At 48.9% G+C, this 20,888-nt stretch overlaps 1 protein-coding gene across 1 annotated transcript; it reads right to left on the minus strand.

The window, feature by feature from the left end:
- Nucleotides 1–4,112: 4,112 nt before the first annotated feature.
- Nucleotides 4,113–5,546, minus strand: LOC132656549 (disks large homolog 5-like). Its single transcript, XM_060391683.1, has 2 exons — nt 5,205–5,546; nt 4,113–4,241 (listed from the first exon to the last, which is right to left on the minus strand). Exons 1-2 carry the CDS (start codon nt 5,544–5,546, stop codon nt 4,113–4,115), a joined length of 471 nt encoding a protein of 156 aa, XP_060247666.1.
- Between the last annotated feature and the right edge of the window lie 15,342 nt (nt 5,547–20,888).

Here is a 20,888-nt window from a genome sequence, read left to right on the forward strand (position 1 = left end):
ATATTTGAGTTTGATTATTTGGCTCCCAGTTACTCTTTAGGAAAGATTAGGAAGAGTGACCTTCTTAAAAATGTGTGTCACTGTGGGTGGGCTTTGAGGTTTCAAAAGTGCAAGCCAGGCCCAGTCTCTCTCTGTGTTACTCTCTTTCTGTGTGTCTTTGTCTCTCTCTGTCTCTACCTCTCTGCCCCTCTCTCTGTCTCTGTCTCTCTGTCTCTGTCTCCTTCTCTCTCTGACTGCAGATGGAGGTGTAGAGTCCTAGCTCCTGCTCCAGTGCTATGCCTGCCATGCCTGCCTGCCTGTCTCCTGCCAGGCTTCCTACTGTGATGGTCTTGGACTAGCCCTTCAAACTCTGAGCAAGCCCTCATGTACATCCTTTTCTTTTATAAACAGCTGTGGTCATAGTGTATCTTCACAACAATAGAAAAAGAAACTAAGACAGTGGGTGTCTCAGCAGTCCCAATCTGGTGCTGGAGTCCTAGAGAGCTGCCAATTTTCAGTGCACATTGGAATCCAGAAGCAGCTTTTGACACCAGCAAAGGGAGGGTGCAGAACACTTGAACTTGCCAGTGAGAGTTACAACAAGCAGACAGAAAAGCAAAAGCTTCCTTCTTCTGTGTCTTTTTTGACTGCCTTTGGAAGGTGTGGCTCATTTAGGGTGGGTCTTATGCTTCAAAATATCCAGACTTACGGTGAGTCTCCACTTCAAATAATTCAACCGAGGAAAATCCCTATCATGTTTCAGTTAAGCATATATTTAAAAAGTATTTCTTTATTCAATTTACAGCCTGATGGCAGCACTCTTCCCTACTCTTTTCCTTAATCTTTTCACGTTTGGGGAAAGGCAGTGGGTAACAGAACCCTCATGGTCCAGCAACAGAGTCCTTCAGGTTCCTTTCTGGTTTTCTAGGGTGTTGGTGATGAGGAGTGTCTATGGTCTGTGACTTCCAAAAATCTAATATCTGATTACAGAACTGGCAAGTTACGCTCGGGTGCCCATTGTGGAAAGGTGTACCTGCGTCTCCCTCTCAATGTGTGATGGTTTAGTTAACTAGACTTGCTATCCAGTGCTTAAGTGAGTGATGCACGTTCTCTTAAGAGTAAACATCCTCCTTGACCTCTTGTAAACTTCCCCCCAGTTTCTCTGGTGGATGTGCTGTAGCTGGGGTGGATGCTGTGAGGTCCATTTAATGTGTAAAACTGATGACTTTTGGTGGGAGGTGACAGCAGCCTAGCTTCAGGAGCATGGAACTGGCCCTCCATCCACAAGCGTTGTTGTCACACGCACTTGTGACCATGCCCCATGTGTAACAGCAACCATTAACTTTTGAAGCATTGGGAACCCAGGTCATACTGGCCTGGCCTTGAACTCAGAGACCTGCTTACCTCTGTCTCTTGGATTAAAGGCCTGTCTGTATTTCTGCCAGAGAAGGCACTTTGCTATATAAAATCCCTCAATACAAAGTGGTGGGAAAGTTGACAGAGAAATCTGTAGAAATATGACCTGACTTGGCCCTTTGTGTTCCCAGGACCTGTCACCCAAAAGTGACAGATTAGGGGGCTGAAAGCTTGGTCTGTCTGACAACCCAGCCTAGGTTTCCCAGAGCAGGCAGTCCCCTCCCTTGCCACGGAGCACAGACAAGAGCATGGAGGCAATCGCTTGGGCCTGGGGATATGAAGGGCTTAGGTAGCAGTCAGAGGAAAGTCCCCTGACTTAAATGCAAGCACAGTCACAAACCTGTTTGACTCTTTCTGGAGGAGTCTTCATGGGGCCTGGCTCACTGGAGTCTTCTTGATAAGAGTCTCTGTGGGGCACATGCAGGTTTAGTATCCCAGAGGGCCTGCCCTGAGAGTCTGTGCCAAAGCCCAGCAATCTGGATGTCCACATGCCCCTCTGGTGTCTCATGTACAGCCTAGAGATATATCTTCTCTGAGCTGAAAAAATCACTCTTGAGAGCAAAAGGTCTGAAGAGTTTAAGTTAGCCTGGGTGACTCCAGTTTGAAATGAGGAGCCATCTTGACCAGGAGCTGAACTCAGGTATCACAGAATGTGCCCTTGGCAGAAAACAAACTTAACTTTCCTAGAAAATAGAGACCATCTCGCTGGCAACAATCAATAAGAATGGGTTGGGAAAATTCTCCCCAGAGTTCCAGAGGTACTTTAGAAGAATGGCAATTGTGATTCTGTAGAAGGTCACCTCACCTCTATGGCTTTTACCCTATCCTGTCATGTCAAGGCATGAACACCCCTGCTTGCTCTCATGGAAACTGCCTGCTTGTGGTTTTTCCCTTTAAAAAACCCTGCTCAAAAACAAAACAAAACAAAGCAAAACAAACAAACAAACAAACAAACAAAAGACCTTGCTCCCTCAGCGCTCTGGATCCCACTTCAGTGAGACCTGGGTCCCGAGTTTTGCTTTCATAATGAAGCTCTCTTGCTCTTGCAGAGAGTCATCTCCTGGTGATCTCCGAGGGTCCCGTGATCCTGGCATAACAGGTTCTGTGCACACAGATGACTACTGGAGAAGCCAGAGAAAGTTAAACATGCAGATTTAACGTTGACTAGTCTTCCAGCAGGCATGGTGAGAAAAAACGTGGTTTACAGTCTGATGAGCATTTGCAATTTGTAGAGGCAGGTTTCACCGGTATCACCCAGACATTATGTTTGTTTATCCAATATGCTTTTCGCCTAAATCTTGAGCATTGCTTCTGAATTTGTTAAATTTATCATCATGAGTGATGTCACCTGTAGTTTACAACAGCCTAGGCAACTTCTCTATTATCATAGGGCCAAAGGAAACCCTATCTCAGTCATTCTCCCAGACCTTAAATCGTGAGCACTCTTTCTGCATCAACATTAACTATCTTTATGGGAGATTCCATATTTCCTTTAAAAGAGGTTCCATATGAACATGTCTTGACCTTTGTTGTACATAGGGGAATGAGCTAATACTTTCTTTTTCCTAAAGAGTGCTGTGTTTAAATATGACTAAAATAAAGGACCTGATGTCAGACTCTAGAAGTATGAACCAGTTAAGGACAGCTAATTCAAGATGGACAGAGTTTCTTTGTTGTCTCTTCTTGGATCGTTTTGCTTCTGGCCATTAGCCTTCAGGGACACCTGTACATCTCAGTCTCTGGGAATCCCATGTTTCTGAGACCAAAGTAAACTAAGAATAGAAGAGAACCTTCATTCCTCTGATATTCAGATGAGTCTTTCAACTCTGGAGTACCCCAAAGAGTTGATCTGCACATTCTTTGGAAACATTCATGGAGGTCACAGTGATGTGAGAAGGAGGTAGACTTGGTTTTGAAAATTTGTGGTTAGCACAGTGGTGTGTGTGTGTGTGTGTGTGTGTGTGTGTGTGTGTGTTTCAGGTTGGCTTGATGTTTTTTTTTTCAGTACTGAAGGCTGAACAAAGGGGTATGAGTATGCCAGGCTGCACTCTACCATGGGTATGAATATTAACCCCTTCTTCTGTGCCTCATCTGTTGGCTCCTCCATAGCTCAAGTTTCCCCATTTGCTCAGTAGAAAGACTAATAATGGCACCACACTGAAAGCTCTGTTTTCCTACGGACTAGAGGGGGGCAGACTGCATGTTGGCTGTCTATGGGAGTGTGTTACAGAACACTCCCATCAAGGTTCTGATCATCCCTGTAGCAGAGACATCTGCCTGGCTTCATCCTGGAAACGCCTTAACCTAGTCTCTGCAGAGAACCCTTCTCACAGAAATGGGTAAACACCGCAGAGATCAGGGGATGTTCCTGAATAAAAATAAAATTTTAGCCTGGTGCGGTATGCAGCCCTTGAGATCCCATCACTTGGGAGGGAGAGGTCGTCAGTTGTCATGAGCTTAAGGACAGCCTGCTAGGAATATACAAAAGACTCAGAAGGTGTCAAACATCTTGTTTCCTGGACAGAAGTTCCTGTTGACTGGAGCAGCACAATACTTTGAGGTGTTCTTTCCCAGGAGTGGCTCCTAGCCTTGCTGGTGAGCAAAAGCCCATAAAGACAGAGACAGAATCCAAGAAGAGGGGACCCAGAGCGCTTCACCGTCTCCTCCCAGCCTGGACTCCTACCTCATCTGGAGCTCCTCAAATTGATGCTGCAGCCTTAAGGCTCAGTCCTGGAAGGCCAGCTGCTTCTGCTTCCTGGCGTTCCGCAGGGGCTTCTCCAGTCTTTCCCGCTCCTGCTCACTACAAGCTGGTGTTCAGTGCAGGGTTGCACACAGGCGTGCGCACACTGTCAGACAGGAGCAAGCACACACAGAGGACCCCGAGGTTGCTGGCCAGCCAGGACAGCCAGAACAGCAGCTTCAGGGCAAGGAAGAAACCCTGTTGCAAGGTAGAAACTGGCGTGAAAGATGCCCAATGGCCTCCTCTAGCCAATGCACACTGCATGGTTGTCCACCCTGCCCAGAGGCTTCATGCTAGAAGAGCGTGGAGTTTAGACTCCGCACACAAGCTCTTTCAGAATGGTCTCACAATTCTGTTATCCATCCCTTGGGAACTAAACTAGCTGTGAGGAGCTTGCTCTGCTTAGCCAGACATGTTGAGGTGGGTAGAGAATTTTTTCCTTTGAAGTCTCTAGACTCTGACCTCATCAAACTGTCAAAAGTCCTCCACATTTCCCTTGTCATCTAGGCAGCTCCAGATTATAAACACTCCAAATAACTCCCAGAAAACAGGGCTGAGAAACTCTAGTTCGGGCGTCTGTCCGTGTGAACTAAGAGCTGGGCAACAGAGGAGACCACATTGGAGTGAGGAAGAATGGAGGAGGCCACACGATATCCAAATGGATGACAATGAGAAGCACTCATCTGGCATTACCACTAGGCTCTTCTTTTTGCCAGCTGCTTCCTACCTGTGATGTCACATGACCCCGCCAGGCCAAACAGCCACAGGACCCAGAGGGCACCAATGATCTGGGTACACTGCACTCCGGCTTTCCAGAGAACATGTAATCGTGGGGTGTCTCATTCCCCACGCTGCTCTTTGGACTGCGCCTTCAGCAGAACAGCAGGGTATGCCTGCCAGTAACTGACATTCTCACACTAGGCTCATTTCCCAGAGTACTGTGCATTGACAGAGAAAAGAACAGTCATATTGCATGAGGTGGGGGGGGTGGGGGGTGTCTTTTAGCGAGCAGGGTGATAGGTGAAAGTTCAGGTGTATAGATAAGTCCAATGGGCAAATGGTCCCTGACCTTGGACAGTTCCTGGGTCTGGAGGTCGCAGGCCTCCTCCTCTTGGTCCTCACAGATCTGCTGCAGGTCCATCATCTGGTGCTGCAGCAGGGCCCAATCCTCTTGCACTTCCTTGTTTTCCTGCCTCAGCATGTCCACCTTCCTCTTCAGCCGAGTCTGCTCCATCAGGAGCCGGCTGTGGAGATTGCTGGAAACACCATCTGAAGAGTAAGCTACTGCCGGCCTCCTCCTACACCCCCCACCCTGCCAGCCTGCTCTTGCCCTCACCACCTTCAGGACCCCATGAACACCAAGAGGCCCAACATTTCCATGAGGACGTAAGGAGGAACCCAATACCACCATGCCTGCTGCACTAACAAGACCATGAAGAGAACAGCTAATTCATCAGAGAATAACAACTACTGAAGTTCCACAACACTAACAGGGTTCCCTGTCCCTCCAAAAGAAAGAGGAGTCTCCACCTGTCCCTTCCTGTACAAGGAAATGGGGAAACATCAAAAATTGATGACAAGTGCCCTCAAGGTAGGAAAAGAGCACCAAGGGGCACCTTCTATCTACCTGTTCCACAACACTCAGCTCCGCAAAACCTTGTCTGAGTCCCAGAGGCCCAGGGACCTGGCTGACATGGCTGATCAGCCCTCCATCCTCAAGCGTTGTTGTCACACGCACTTGTGGCTAGGCCCCGTGTGTAACAGCAACCATTAACTTATGAAGCATTGGGAACCCAGGTCATGCAGAAAACAAAAGCGGTCCTTTCTCATCTTCTCTTTGCTATTGCTTTTGTATTTGGTGAGGCAGGGTCTCCTGTGGCACAGGCTGGCCTCAGCATCCCTGTGTGGCCAAAGAGGACTTGAACTGATCCTCCTGCCTCCACTTTGCTAGCTTTTCTAACTGCCACGTGTTCACCTTTCTGAGACTTTCCTGACTTTCATTTCGACCTCCTGTCTAAGGTCCATCAGCTGACCCTTGAAGGACTCTCAGTCAGCTCACAGCTAGTTGTATCATGTCTAGATGGAGTGTGTGTGTGTTTTTGTGTCCTCCTTAAGGTTTGGGTGTCAAGTCCCACAAAGAATCAAGTGTTTGAACATTGTTCCAACCAGGTGGCACCAGGTGGGGCAAACTGTGGACCTTGGGCAGTGGGCCTAGCAGGAAGAGGTGGCTCCCTGGGCATCACTGGGAACAGACACTTGAGTGTAACCAGCTTCCTCAGGCCCCTACTGCCCCATTGCTCACGACCAGCTTTCCTGTCCCTGGAGGACAGAATGTGAGGGAACCCAGGGGGATGTGCCTAGGGATCGTTGGCCCATTTCTTGCTCTGACAGCACAAGGAGCCATTGTGACACCTATCCACTTAAGGCTCTGGCTGAGCCTGCTTCCTGTCTTACAGAGCAGAAGCTCTTGGTTGGAGAGCGACTAGACTTCTGCACTCTTGACAGATTATACTCGCATTTTCACAAGCCGTTTTGACCACCATACAGTAAGTTCCTTCTGTTCTCTAACCTACAATATTTTATTATGTTTGTTTATTAAACATAAACTCTCCGTCTATTCCCTCCCTCACACACTCACACCATTCTCCACTCCCCCTGTCTTATACAGCAGAAGCTCTTGTTGGAGAGAGACTGGACTTCTGCGCTCTGCTCGTGACACACATACTTGGACTTACTAAGAACTTACTCTACTATGGTAAGTTCCTTCTGTTTTCCGTCTTAGAACATTTTATTATGTTTATTTAATAAACAGACACTCTCTTCCAGTTCATGGGATGGACCCTCTCGGTTTTAAAAGATTTATTTGGGGGTGGGGTAGTCTGGATAGATGGCCTGTCACTTTAAGAGCATGTACTCCTGGAACTAGGTTTGATATCCAGCACTTCCGTGCCAGATCATAACTACCTGTAGGATCTGACGCCCTCATGTGAATAAGGAAAGATATTTCACTATTGACGTGATGTGTAGTAGCAGTGAGTGCACTTGTGTGTGGGTGTGCGCACACGTGTATGGATGCCCTCCGAGGGCAGTGGTGTAGGATCTCCTAGAGCTGGGATTGGAGCAATTGTGAGCCACTTGACCTGGGTCCTGAGAACCAAATATAGGTAGGTCCTCCGCAGAGCTAGTTGTACCTGGACTCACCGGCTGGCTCCCCAGCCCAGACACGCTGGGTTTCTGGGGTGTCTGTTGTCCTATATACTTCTCTTGCATCTAATTTTGTTAGTGCCTGCTCTCCCACAGTACATGTGAGCTCAGGGTTAGAGGATGACTGTTCTTTCTTATCAGTGGCTCTTAGTTTCTAGACTCCTTTGGTTTGTTCTTCCAGTTTGCAGTTGATTCCTGTCAAACCAATCTATCCTATTTTTCTCTACACTGCTTTGGAACATACTTCATTCTCGTCTCTCTAAGCATTTAAGTACCCAGTTAGGTGGTCTGAAATGTGTGTGACCTCTTCCTTCCTTCTTTTCCTAGTCTTTTGGAGGTAGGAATTCATAGCTCTAAATACTGTCCTAGTGCCTGATTTTAACTCTGTCAACTTTCTCATTGAAAGTTTGGTTCTAGCCGCATGAAGGAGGAGGGTCTGGCTCTGAAGCAGGGCGTGAAGGCCCGCTCCTCTGCGGAGGACCCCTTCAACACCTATTATAAGATGATGAGGACTCTGGGACACGGACATTTTTCCGAAGTTAAAATGGCGTTCCATGTGCCCACTGTGACCTGTGTGGCTGTAAAAATCCTTAGAGATAAGAAGTACAACGCGATTTTTAACAATGAGATCAGCATTATGAAATCCTTGAACCATCCAAATATCGTCAGGGTGTTTCACGTGGTGGAGACGGAAGAGACCACCTACCTGGTGATGGAGCACGCCTCCGAGGGAGAGCTGCTGAGGCGCATCCTGGAACGGGGGCCTTTAGAGGAGATTGAGGCCCAAAGGATATTCACGCAGATCGCACGTGCCGTGGATTACTGTCATGATAACCGAGTTGTCCACAGAGACATTAAAGCCACGAACATCCTGTTGGACTGCAGAGGGAACTCCAAACTGATAGATTTTAGTCTCGCCGTCAAAGTGACTCCTGGGCAGAAACTGCGGGGTTTCTGCGGCACTGGGCCCTATTGTGCCCCAGAACTCTTTGCACAGCACGAATATGAAGCTTATCCCGTTGATGTGTGGTGTTTGGGGGTTCTGCTCTTCCTCATGGTGTCTGGACGTTACCCTTTCCAGGCCAGTTCGTTTGCAGGCATGAAGAACGAGGTCACCTCGGGCAACCTTCAAATTCCTCACCACGTGTCCATCAATTTTTCCAATGTCATCCTCGATCTACTGAGAATCAATCCCGGCAGGAGGCCCACCATCAAGGACATCATGAGGCGCCCCTTGATCAGGGCCGGTGAGGCACGTTCGCCACCTATAGTGTCCACCCATAGTGTCCCAGGCACCCCAAGCCCTAGCATTGTCGGGACCATGAGAGTCATGGGCTATAAGCCAGAAGAGATCATTGAGTCTCTCAGAGATAACAAATACAACGAGGTGATGGCAACTTACCTTATACTGCAACACCAGTCACCTGGGGGAGACTGTGGCCACAACCAGGTGAATCCTGTGAAACCCAGGCAGCCGGGCACCGTCCTCCACCTGACAGAGCCTCACACTTTTCCCGGAAGCCTACGGAGAGCTGAGCCTGTTCCCTGCAGCTCCACCTTGCCATCGAAGGCCCAGGAAAGAGAGGAGGAGCGTCATTCCAGGCCCCTTCCCAGATGCCATAGCATGCCTGCCACCCTGTGCTGCCAGCCAGACGCACATCCTCTCCACCTATCCCACCTGGGCCGTCCTGTTGCTAAGTCCCTCAAGGGCAGCATCCTGGAAATGACTGTTTACTTCTCACAGTTTGACTCACGTGACAGCCTCACTAAAAGTGACCATCCATCTCGGGCTCTCTACAACGACTTTTCTGGACCGGCCCGGAATGAGACCACAAGTGAGCCAAAGAGCACTATGTCATGCAGTCATCAAGAGGAACACTGGAGTCTCCTGGAGGAAGAGGACAGTTCAAGCTCCTCCTCTGAGGATTTATCGGTGATGACGACCATCGAAGAGGAAAAGACCCTAACACCGGAAGATATGGATGAAGAAGAAGCACTCGTTTCCCTGAAAGAGAACATCACCAAGGAGGACACCAAAACACCAACAGAGATCGAGGAGGACACCATCACACCATACACCATCACAGCGATAGATATCGAGGACGAGGACACCACACCAAAAGAGGTTGAGGAGGACACCACACCAGAAGAGATCAAAGAAAACACCATCACACCAAAAGAGATGGAGGAGGAGGACACCATCACACTTAAGGGGATCGAGGAGGAGGAGGAGGAGGACACCATCACAGTGAAGGAGATCGAGGAGGAGGAAACCATCACACTTAAGGGGATCGAGGAGGAGGAGGAGGAGGAGGACACCATCACAGTGAAGGAGATCGAGGAGGAGGAGGACACCATCACACTTAAGGGGATCGAGGAGGAGGACACAATCACAGTGAAGGAGATGGAAGAGGAGGAGGAGGAGGACACCATCACAGTGAAAATTGAGGAGGAGGGCACCATCACACTGAAGATCGAGGAGGAGGAGGAGGAGGAGGACACCATCACAGTGAAGATCGAGGAGGAGGGCACCATCACAGTGAAGATCGAGGAGGAGGAGGAGGAGGAGGAGGACACCATCACAGTGAAGATCGAGGAGGAGGGCACCATCACACTGAAGATCGAGGAGGAGGAGGAGGAGGAGGAGGAGGAGGAGGAGGAGGAGGAGGAGGAGGACACCATCACAGTGAAGATCGAGGAGGAGGGCACCATCACACTGAAGATCGAGGAGGAGGGCACAAGCACACTAAAAGAAATCCAGGAGGAAGACACCATCACACTGAAGATCGAGGAGGGCACCATCATACCAGACACCATCACACCAATAGAGATCGAGGAGGAGGACACCATCATGCCTGCAGAGACCCAGGAGGACACCATCACACCTGGCCAGCCTCAAGACGCTGGCACCACTTCCCCCCGCAACCGGCGTCAACGCTGGAAGCGGGTGAAGAAGACAATCATGAACGGCCTCAGACACCTGTGCTGCTGCTGCCTGCCACCCGCTAAGACAAAGACCACCTCATGTAAGAACATGACTCCAATGAAAAGGGACAGAGGAGTCACCCTCAGCACCAGGTGAGTGCATTTCCTTCATTTTATTCACCTTTCCTCTGTCCTTTGTAACTAATAAGAATTTGCCCACTGTGCCACACCTGTGAACTTAACAATCTCTGTCACTTGAGAAAGACCAATCCCATAGAAATCTCGGAAATGTGACTTCAGGCTTGTTGAGCAAGAAGTGGACTGTATGCATATGCTGATAGAGCAGGGAAAGGAGCAGGTGGGGCTTGGGCAATGGCAGCATAGATTGCTTAGAGATCAGTAGGGCACTTTGATGCTGCAGGGCCAGCACAGAAAGTTCTGTGTGCTTCAAAGTCAGTAAGAGTCTCCTACCTGTGTCTTTTTGCTTTGAAGTCCTGAAGAGGACAAGCCCCAGCTCCATGGCTTACGGGCCAAGGGTTGCGGATCAGCCTGGATGAGATGTGGAAAGCCTCTCGGGGAAGCCAGGCCAGATGTCCAGGAGCCAGTGTGGTCACAGGAGCCTTCTGCACAGGGCCCACCCCAGTGCAGATCTGTCCAGGTAAAATCCCAGGCAGGAGGGGCTGGCTTTCCACTGGGTCTTCCTCAGAGGGGAAGAGCTGAGGTGCAGAGGTGCCCTACTGCTCTCTGTGAGAGCCCTTACCCTCTCCCCCAGCCTGCATAAACATCACAGATTGCCCTCTGGGTAGTGATTGTCCTGTACTCCCTGATTCTTGGCAGGAAACATAATCTTTTCTACAAGGTGAGACTCCTCTCCCTAGTGAGAGGAGTTTCCAGTTTCCAGTATCCCTGTCCCACTACCCCAATACACCATCATACCAGACACCAGCACACTGAAATTGACCAAGGAGGACACCATCATACAAGACACCATCATACCGGACACCATCATACCAGACACGATCAAACTAAAAGCGATCGAGGAGGAGGACACCATCACACTAAAGAAGATCGAGGAGGAGGACACCACTACACTGAAGAAGATCGAGGAGGAGGACACCACTACACTGAAGAAGATCGAGGAGGAGGAGGACACCATCACACACACTGAAGGAGATCGACGAGGAGGACACCATCACACTAAAGAAGATCGAGGAGGAGGACACCATCACATTGAAGAAGATCGAGGAGGAGGACACCACTACACTGAAGAAGATCGAGGAGGAGGACACCACTACACTGAAGAAGATCGAGGAGGAGGAGGACACCATCACACACACTGAAGGAGATCGACGAGGAGGACACCATCACACTAAAGAAGATCGAGGAGGAGGACACCATCACATTGAAGAAGATCGAGGAGGAGGAGGAGGAGGACACCATCACACTAAAGAAGATCGAGGAGGAGGAGGACACCATCACACACACTGAAGGACATCGAGGAGGAGGACACCATCACACACACTGAAGGAGATGGAGGAGGAGGACACCATCACACACAATGAAGGAGATCGAGGAGGAGGACACCATCACACACACTGAAGGAGATCGAGGAGGAGGACACCATCACACACAATGAAGGACATCGAGGAGGAGGACACCATCACACGCAATGAAGGAGATCGAGAAGGAGGACACCATCACACACACTGAAGGAGATGGAGGAGGAGGAGGAGGAGGACACTATCACACTAAAGAAGATCGAGGAGGAGGAGGACACCATCACACACACTGAAGGACAACGAGGAGGAGGACACCATCACACACACTGAAGGAGATCGAGGAGGAGGAGGAGGAGGACACCATCACACTAAAGAAGATCGAGGAGGAGGAGGACACCATCACACACACTGAAGGACATCGAGGAGGAGGACACCATCACACACACTGAAGGAGATGGAGGAGGAGGACACCATCACACACAATGAAGGAGATCGAGGAGGAGGACACCATCACACACACTGAAGGTGATCGAGGAGGAGGACACCATCACACACAATGAAGGACATCGAGGAGGAGGACACCATCACACGCAATGAAGGAGATCGAGAAGGAGGACACCATCACACACACTGAAGGAGATCCAGGAAGAGGACACCATCACACCAGACACCATCAAGTGAAAGAGACCAAAGAGGAAGAGACCGAGGAGGACACTATCACACACACTGAAGGAGATCGAGGAGGAGGAGGAGGAGGACACCATCACACTAAAGAAGATTGAGGAGGAGGAGGACACCATCACACACACTGAAGGAGATCGAGGAGGAGGAGGACACCATCACACACACTGAAGGACATCGAGGAGGAGGACACCATCACACACACTGAAGGAGATCCAGGAAGAGGACACCATCACACCAGACACCATCAAGTGAAAGAGACTGAAGAGGAAGAGACCGAGGAGGACACCATCACACCTGGCCAGCCTCAGGACGCAGGCACTGCTTCCCCCCGCAACCGGCATCAACGCTGGAAGCGGGTGAAGAAGACAATCATGAACGGCGTCAGACATCTCTGCTGCTGCTGCCTGCCACCCGCTAAGACAAAGGCCACCTCATGGGAGAACATGACTCCAATGAAAAGGGACAGAGGAGTCACCCTCAGCACCAGGTGAGCGCATTTCCTTCATTTTATTCACTTTTCCTCTGTCCTTTGTAACTAATCTCTCCCTAGTGATACAGTTTCCAGTCTGCCTGTCCCACCTGCCCCAAGATGGGTTCCCAGGTTGAGAATTGAGGCCTACAAGCAGCCGGATGGGAATTCTTTAGAAGGAGCCTCCTGCCATCCTTTTGCAAGAGCCCCGCACCCACACCCATGCCAAAGCCATCACAGGTTGCATTGCTTGAGTCCTCAGACCCAACTCAGAACAAAGCCTGGAAACCTCACAGGCTGGGAGTGACTCCAAAGGCAGCTGTGCCCTCTCTTGACACCAGTCCTGCCCTAAGGACTCACCTCTTGTGTATCTATGCTTGCTCCTTCAAGGCGACCATTCACATTGGAGCCCACACTCACCACCACATGCTCCACCATGAGGGTCTAACTAGAGACTCTCTGTTGGAGGAGCAACCTGCTGTGTCCCTGCCTCATGGCAGCCTCAAGCCTCTACCTCGTGTACGCACTCAGCTGGACAGGTCTTAAGGCTGCTTCCATTTCTTCAAGCCTCTGCACCTGCACAGTTAGTTAATCAGCCTTGCACAGCCTTTGGGGAGAGTTCTGGGAAGCCTTATCTTTCCATCCTAGTATCACATTGGTAAGACATTTGTTCTTTCTCCCTAGACTGTCCAACAACTGTCAACGTGAGACACAGAGAAGTCTGTGTGACTGACCATGTACAATCCATCCATCCTGGAGCTTCCCTGAATTTGAATGCAGGACAAGGCTCAACGGTCTTGAAAGGAAGGATTGTCATGCTACTGGGAAAGCGTCTCTCCCCATAATGTACTTTCACATCGAAACACTCTGAGCAACTCTGAGCCCATAGGATGGGCATTTGATATGGCAGGTGGATGTGTTTTATTTTGCAGAATTTGGAAAACAAAGGTATGTACTCCATACCATAGATATATACCCAGGGTTTCAACAGGCAGCTGCTTTAGGTGCTGACAAGGCTGTTTGTGTAATTACACATTTATTAGAAATAGTGGAAATTTGGGGGATACCTTCACAAATTAAGACTGATAATGAACCTACATATATATGTAGTAAGATGAAGCAATTCTTTGCCTATTATGCTATAAATAGATTTATACTATAATAGGCAAATGTTTCATCTAGTAGGATGAAGCAATTCTTGAACTCCATATCTCTGGTATGGAGTACATACCTCTGTTTTCCAAATTCTGCAAAATAAAACACATCCATTTGCCATGTTTCACTTTTTTTCGTATCCCTAGGCTTACTTCCAGCAGGTAATGGAGTGTGGTTATACAGAGGACATGTGGGACATTTTATTTTTTATTTCTTTGGCTTGTTGCTCAAGTTATAGAAAAATAAAATAACTTTTACCATTAACATCGTATCTTTCATGAAATTTTGAGGCTTCTAACACATTGATTTCCTCATTTGCTTGTGACAATGGACCTGGAAAGACTGTATGGGATCGAATCGGGGTGATATATATATATAATGGAGGGTTTCTACTTTTTTATGCCTTTTGCAATTGCGTAAATAATAAAGATAATTCTAAATCATCAGGAATAAAGTCAGCAGTTTCTATATGCCAAATAACTCCTTCTACATATTGAGAGTCAGCAATTATATTAAGATTCAGGGAAATCTACTAATACCATAAAGATTACATACAATTCTGATTTTGGAATTGATTTTTGAATTGAGGTATATGGGCTTTTTATCACCTGCCTTTTTTTTTTTTTTTTCCCTGTGGTGCAAGGCTTTTATCTCTCACTCCCAAGTGGCTGAGTTTGAGGTCATAACTACAGAACACCCAGGGCTACACAGAGAAAACCAGTCTTGAAAAACCAAACAATCAAAAAGCCGCAGTTTTCCATCTGTAAAATGGGGACCCTTGTAGGATTCTTAGCAGGAATGCAACCCTGGAGGTTTGCAAAGCCGTTACAAAGGCTTTGGGATTTATTTTCTCTTGTCAGGGAAACCAGAGTTCAAGTCTTCGCCTATTGCTCAGCAGGCCCCACCCACTGTCTTTGGCTGAACTAGTTGAATCCTGTGAGGTTTTCATAACCAGCCTTAGGGCTGTGCTCACAAATCCCACATCCAACCGTGTGGTGGTCGGTAGGGCTTAGCAGAGCATCCGGGTATTTCCTGCCCCTACCCTGAACCCCACAAACCCCAGAACAAAAGGAACACTGGCAGTAGCTAAGCACATGCTTCCCTCCCTGATTCTGCCGAGACTGTTATTAGGATTTCACTGCTTCTAAAGAACAAGTTAATTTTCCCTTTTTGCATCAAATATGGAAAGGAATTACCCACTCCCTCAGCTTCACACCTTCACACGTAAATGTCTCCTTTCCCTCTCTACCACCAACTCCGTAGCCGTCCTCAGCTTGATTACGTCCATCCCTCTCCATCTATCACCTGCACCATCTCCATCACTCCACCAATTCCATCATCTCTGCCACTTCTATTACTGCCACTGACCTCTCCGTTTTCAGCTCCCACATCATCTTCATGGCCTCCATCACCTTGACAACCTCCACTATCTGCATCAACCCCATCACCCATACTGTCTCCATCACCTAGATAAAACCTACCAATTCTATCATATATACCCTCTCCGTCATCCCAGCCAACTTTACCACCCACAATTTTGTCACCCCACCATCTAACTATTTCCGCCATCTCTGTCCCTGTCTGCCACGTGGTCAGTCCCTACCACTGGTATCAACACTTGACCAAATAGCTCCATCTCCATCTGGAAAAATGCAATCATCTCTACCCTGTATACATCTCCATCATTACCACTCTCCATCACCTTGACCATTTCACGCCCTCAATTCTGCCACCTCCACCACCTTTTTCACCTGCTCCGCCTCTACTGCTTCTACCACCACGGGCTCCTTCGTCTCTTTTTTTATATGTCGCCTACCCCTCCTCACCTATTCTGCCACCCACACTGAGGACAAGTCACCCATCCTCACCACGACTTCCACAACTGCTCCTACCACCTCCTCTACCCACGGCACTGCCACCACCACCACTCAGCGTCTCCTTCCGTCTGACTTCTACGCCCTCATTCACTCCTGGTATCATTTCCACCACCTGCATCTCCTCCATCATTGCCTCCATCACCAGCTGACCACTAGGCATGGCTCCATCAAGAGTACCAAGAACTCTTAGTAACAAAATCCAGCCAGAGAGAAGAATAAGACAGGAGAAGGCATGCAAATGGTGAATTTGTGGAGGCCAGAAGACAAACTTTTGGAATCTGCCCTATCCTCCTGCCTCTAGGTGGATTCAAGGGATTGAACTCTGATTACCAGGCTCACACAGAAAGCACCTTCCTCGGCTGGCTGACCCCAGCCCTAAAAAACATTTCCATTCCAGACTAGCAAGTATTTCTCCACAAAGAGCTCAAGATTAAGGAGTCTGGTGTGGTGGCTCCGAGATGGAAAGGTCATTGGAAAGATTCAAATACAGTTCTTAACTGTGCAGTAGGGAAACCCTAGGCCCACTCTAGGACAAGCCTACACCCTCACTGGTGGGCCTCCAACAAATCAGGCCTGTTCATGCCTCCAAGCCTACTCAGGTTATCTCCTTCACCTCTTGGTTGGTTGAACCCTCTCCCTAGCAGCCTCTTTTGAGCTCCAGTCTCAAGCAGCAGGACTGTGTGTGTCAGGTAGACAGGGCTCCCTGAGGGCAGAGGCATCTGTGTGGTCATCAACAGGGAGTACTGCGGAAATACTGGGCCCAGAACGGTCAAGCCTCCTCAGTGACCAGATGTCCCTTTCCAGCCACCTCCAAGAGGTGATGGCTGCTTAGACAGCCATCCCTACTCTGCCCCGGGGGTTCTGCCTTCAGCTTTCCCAGAAGTGTTGGCAGTTGCTCTGGTTCTGTGAGTCTGATGAGGACATGGAAATGGGCATCTCACGCACATTCCCTGAGTTGTGGTGGTGGAGAGCCTCAGCTGGTCTTCCTCATAGCCAGGGCGCTTTGCTATGGTGACTGTATAGTTTAATTTCTCTTCTGTCCCCAGTGACCTGGTCATCTGAGCTCCATGAGGACAAGAACTTGTAGCCATCCAGATATCCCGTGTGGTCAGCACAGAGCCTAGCCCAAACTCAATGAACATGCAAATCTGAAAAGAAAGGGATAGATGGTCTCTGTCACTAAGCCTGGTACAGCTCCTTAGGTCTCCTTGGCACTGGGACCCTCGATCTCTGACAGCACAAAAAAAAAAAAAAAAAAAAAAAAAAAAAAAAAGTTTTCCTTTGGGGATTGGGAGGAAACCTCCAGGAGGGGCAGAGGTATGGCCCTGGAGCCCTGAGCTGGAGGGGACCCACCTGGCTTATTTTATCTGACTTATAAGCTCTTGTTCCATTTTGTTTGCATCAGTGTAGAACACTGGTGTCTCCCACATTTCTATCCCTCAGAGTCCTGGAGCACGCCCCTCTCTGTGCCACAGGCTGTGACTAGCTGGTAAAGGCCATGCCAGCTCATCATAAGCCTCCCCACCATCATTAGCAGGCATGTGTTGCACAAAGGTTGATGGGGCCTGTGTAGCCCCAGGCAGTTCCTCTAGTGGTGCACTTGGCTCCAGAGTCCTTTTGGCCTGTAGGGCTTCCTGTTCCTCCCCTCTGTCACAGGCAGGTGCTCTGAACCCCCTGCCCAGAGAGCAGTGAGGGGGGCAAGACCAGGGAAAGCCCCGTGTTTAGTTCCAGATCTGAGCACTTTCTCCCCTTGTCAGCGGCACTATTTGCTTTCCACGCGCTTCCATCTCTACCCATAAACACTGTTGTACAGCCAACTCTGCAATCCTCCCGAAACAGCACAACTGAGTGGCATTTCTAGTTTTACTATCTTAACCGCTTTTCTCTCAACTCCCTTCATATCCACTCCTAACTTTTCTACACGTTGTGTAATTGTTCAGTCTTTCTTCCAATCTTTTTTTTTTTTTTTTTTAAGCAGAATATAGGAAGACAAAGCAAAAACAGAAAATCCCCTCTAGGAGCAATGTGGAAGAGAAGCTGTCAGCAGCAGCTGAAGTAAACCTTTTGCTCATATCCTAAGACAGTATATTCATTCCTTCGTACCCTGCTGTTTCCTCTATGGCATTAGAAACCCAGTCTCCTCCAAGCCTCTGTGGTGAAACGTTTTTCTCCATCTGCTACACTGTCCATCTCTGTCACTTCAAACTACTACAAGCCACATGCTGAATGCCACACTTTCTTGCTCCGGGTCCCATATTTCTATCCCTCAGAGTCCTAGACCACAACCCTCTCCATGCTGCAGGCTGTTACCAGCTGGTAAAGGCCACCCCCAGAATGAGACAATTATCTAGTGTGGACAAACTATAGCCCAACTAAAATCCCACACTTGGGATTAAAACAAAAACATATTTACATAACTGATCTTACAGTGAAACTAAAACCTTCATTAAAGGAGGAGGGAGGAGAAGAAAAGGAGGGAGGAGGAGCAGGAGTCAGTGCTGGCCGCAGCAGCAGCAAGCTGGAGATGATCCAGGCTGGAGATGGTCGGTTCGTATCAACAGGCCTCTTTGCAAAATCCTGGAAGACAGGCAGGGCAGCTGGTATACTCTAATACCTGAACAACTGCAGCTGCTTCTCTGCCCTCTCTAGGGTCATGTTTGTCCTGGGGAGAGGCACACTCTTCTACCCTCCCCACTTCTCTGCAAACACGTTTTGAATGGAATCTCCTCCTTCTGGGATCTAAGCCTCTGTCCTCCATCATGGTACTTTTGGCTTGACAGAGCTCTGTTGGTGACTCCCGTTCTTTCCCAGGCTGGCCTTCTAGATCACTCTTGCCACAATATTCTCAAGGCATTCCTGTGCCACCCAAACTCTTAAATACTTCAGAGGACCCTGAGGACATTCGTTTGAAACGATCCTAATCCTGGGTTCCTCCTGTCCCTTGCTTCCATACAGAGACATTCTAGTCCTTTTCCATGCAAGTCTCACAAACTCTTACACTGTCAAGTTCCTTCTCACCCTGGACCAGTGTCCTGGTTTTCCAGCCTTCATTGGTCCAGCTGGTTTCTGTAGATTTCTCATCCTCCTCCTCATAGAGCTTGGTGAGGCCAAGATGGGTTTTCCTCTTTTGAGGCAGGAGAAAGTAAAGAAAAAGCCAGCTTAGACCAGTTAGAGCAGTTCCCCTAATTATTTGTTTTCTGGTTATACTCATTCCCAAAATGTGGGTGCCAGAAGGTGTTACCTGAAAATAGCTTCATAGACAAGCAAGTTTGTGAAATGGTTGAATCATTTCCATCCTACAGAAATTCTCCACTGCGTAAAACGATAACGCATTTATTTCGTTACCAGCTATTGCATAACAAACCACCCCTGAAGCCAGCAGCTTAGAACACAGGTAAAAAGCTGTCTCCTTCTTTCCACAGGTCAGGATTCAGGAGAGACCCAGGTAAGGTGCCTGCTTTGGTCTCAGACCCTGCAGTCCCCTGAAGACTTGGCAAGGCACTGGAGAATCAGCACCCAAGTTACCAGTGTGGTGCCTGGGTTTCCTATGGTTGCCACTGGGTGTCCTCAGAGTAAGTGATCCAGGAAGAGGGGAGCCACAATATCTCATACCCGAGTCTCAAAAACCAGACAGCATCAATTCTGCACAGTGATGTAAGTCACGTATGAGATACCTAGCTGGGAGGTGTGTGAACTGAGTCTGGGCAACTCTGGAGGTCGCCTCAGAGGGGAGCTAGTGCAATTCGCTATCAATGTGCTGGTTTGAAGGCATAATCGATGAATAAAACATTCCAGGATGCTGGAATTTCATGGTGTATGCTTTGGAGGAAAACTACCAGGATGGTCAGGTGGGGAGTGAAGGTCTCAGAGGCTCGTGAGCGGAGACAACAGGTGTGCCTAACTAGAAGAGCCTAGAACTGGAGACAGACTTGCAGTGACTGCCAGAGTGGGTGAAGAAGCTAGACCTTGTGTCCTGTGGTGCCTGAGACTCAAACCCTTCATTCTAGGAGGGCAGGCACAGACCTGTGGGACTGTAACTGATCGCTTGAACCCTGTTTACTTCCTCAGTGCTTCATCAGAGATAGGCAGGGAAAGGCCAAGTTTACAGGCAGAAAGGAAGAGCTCATGTCCCAGGCTCCCTAAAACTTGGAGACGAGAAAATCTAGATGCCTGGGCCGGGCCAAGCCCTCAAGAACTCTGTCCAGCGGCATCGCGTGTCCAGATTTCCACCTTTGTGAGTAGCAATAAAACTAAGATCACTTGATGGCTCAGCTCACGAAGGCCTTGCTTTTTTCCCTGATTTTTTGCACAAGGGCTCCTGTTTGAAAGGGCCTGGCCTGGAGCTGGAGCCAGGTTGCTTGAAGGAAATGGGTTTTCATCAAATGTTTACAGGGACTGTATCCGCAGATGCAGAAGAGGAAAAGAGAACGAAAGCACGGGAAGGCTAGAGGGAATGGAGAGGTGATGGTGGGAAAGGCAAGAAGCGAGACAAGAAGGAAGGGTTAATTAAAGGCGAGCAGCTCACCTGAAAACTCAAGGATTTATCCCCTGTCACCAAAATGTCCCCACCCAATCTAACCGACCCCAACATTTTGCCGCCTTTGGCCACAAGGTGGCACTCTTTAGACTTTCTTCCCCTCCAAAACAACCAACCAAAACAAAAAAACCAAGGAGGGAGGGAGCAAAAACAGCACACTGCCCCGACCAAGAACAGTTTGAAAACCCACCCCATCGTGCTTAAAATCTAGGACAAAGAGCCGTCTGGACGGAACCGCTTTGACTGCCAATCTTCAAGCACAGCCTGGGAACGGCCTGGAGGCACGAGCCCAAGAGCTCCACAGAGCACAGCGCCCTGGGGTCCATGAAACTGGACACCGAGGCTCAGAACCAGCAGAAACCAGAGCGAAATCCTTGAACTTTGGACAGTTGCTTCCGTGTGT

Source organism: Meriones unguiculatus, chromosome 9, assembly GCF_030254825.1.
Source record: "Meriones unguiculatus strain TT.TT164.6M chromosome 9, Bangor_MerUng_6.1, whole genome shotgun sequence".
In the NCBI taxonomy this organism is placed as follows: Eukaryota; Metazoa; Chordata; class Mammalia; order Rodentia; family Muridae; genus Meriones; species Meriones unguiculatus.

Excerpts from the sequence above, each read along its gene's own strand:
- LOC132656549 (XM_060391683.1), bottom strand. The coding sequence starts at position 5,546 with ATGGTGGTATTGGGTTCCTCCTTACGTCCTCATGGAAATGTTGGGCCT. Across the intron at positions 4,242-5,204 it reads AGACCCAGGAACTGTCCAAG|TGTGCGCACGCCTGTGTGCA; the intron begins GTCAGGGACCAT and ends CCTGTCTGACAG.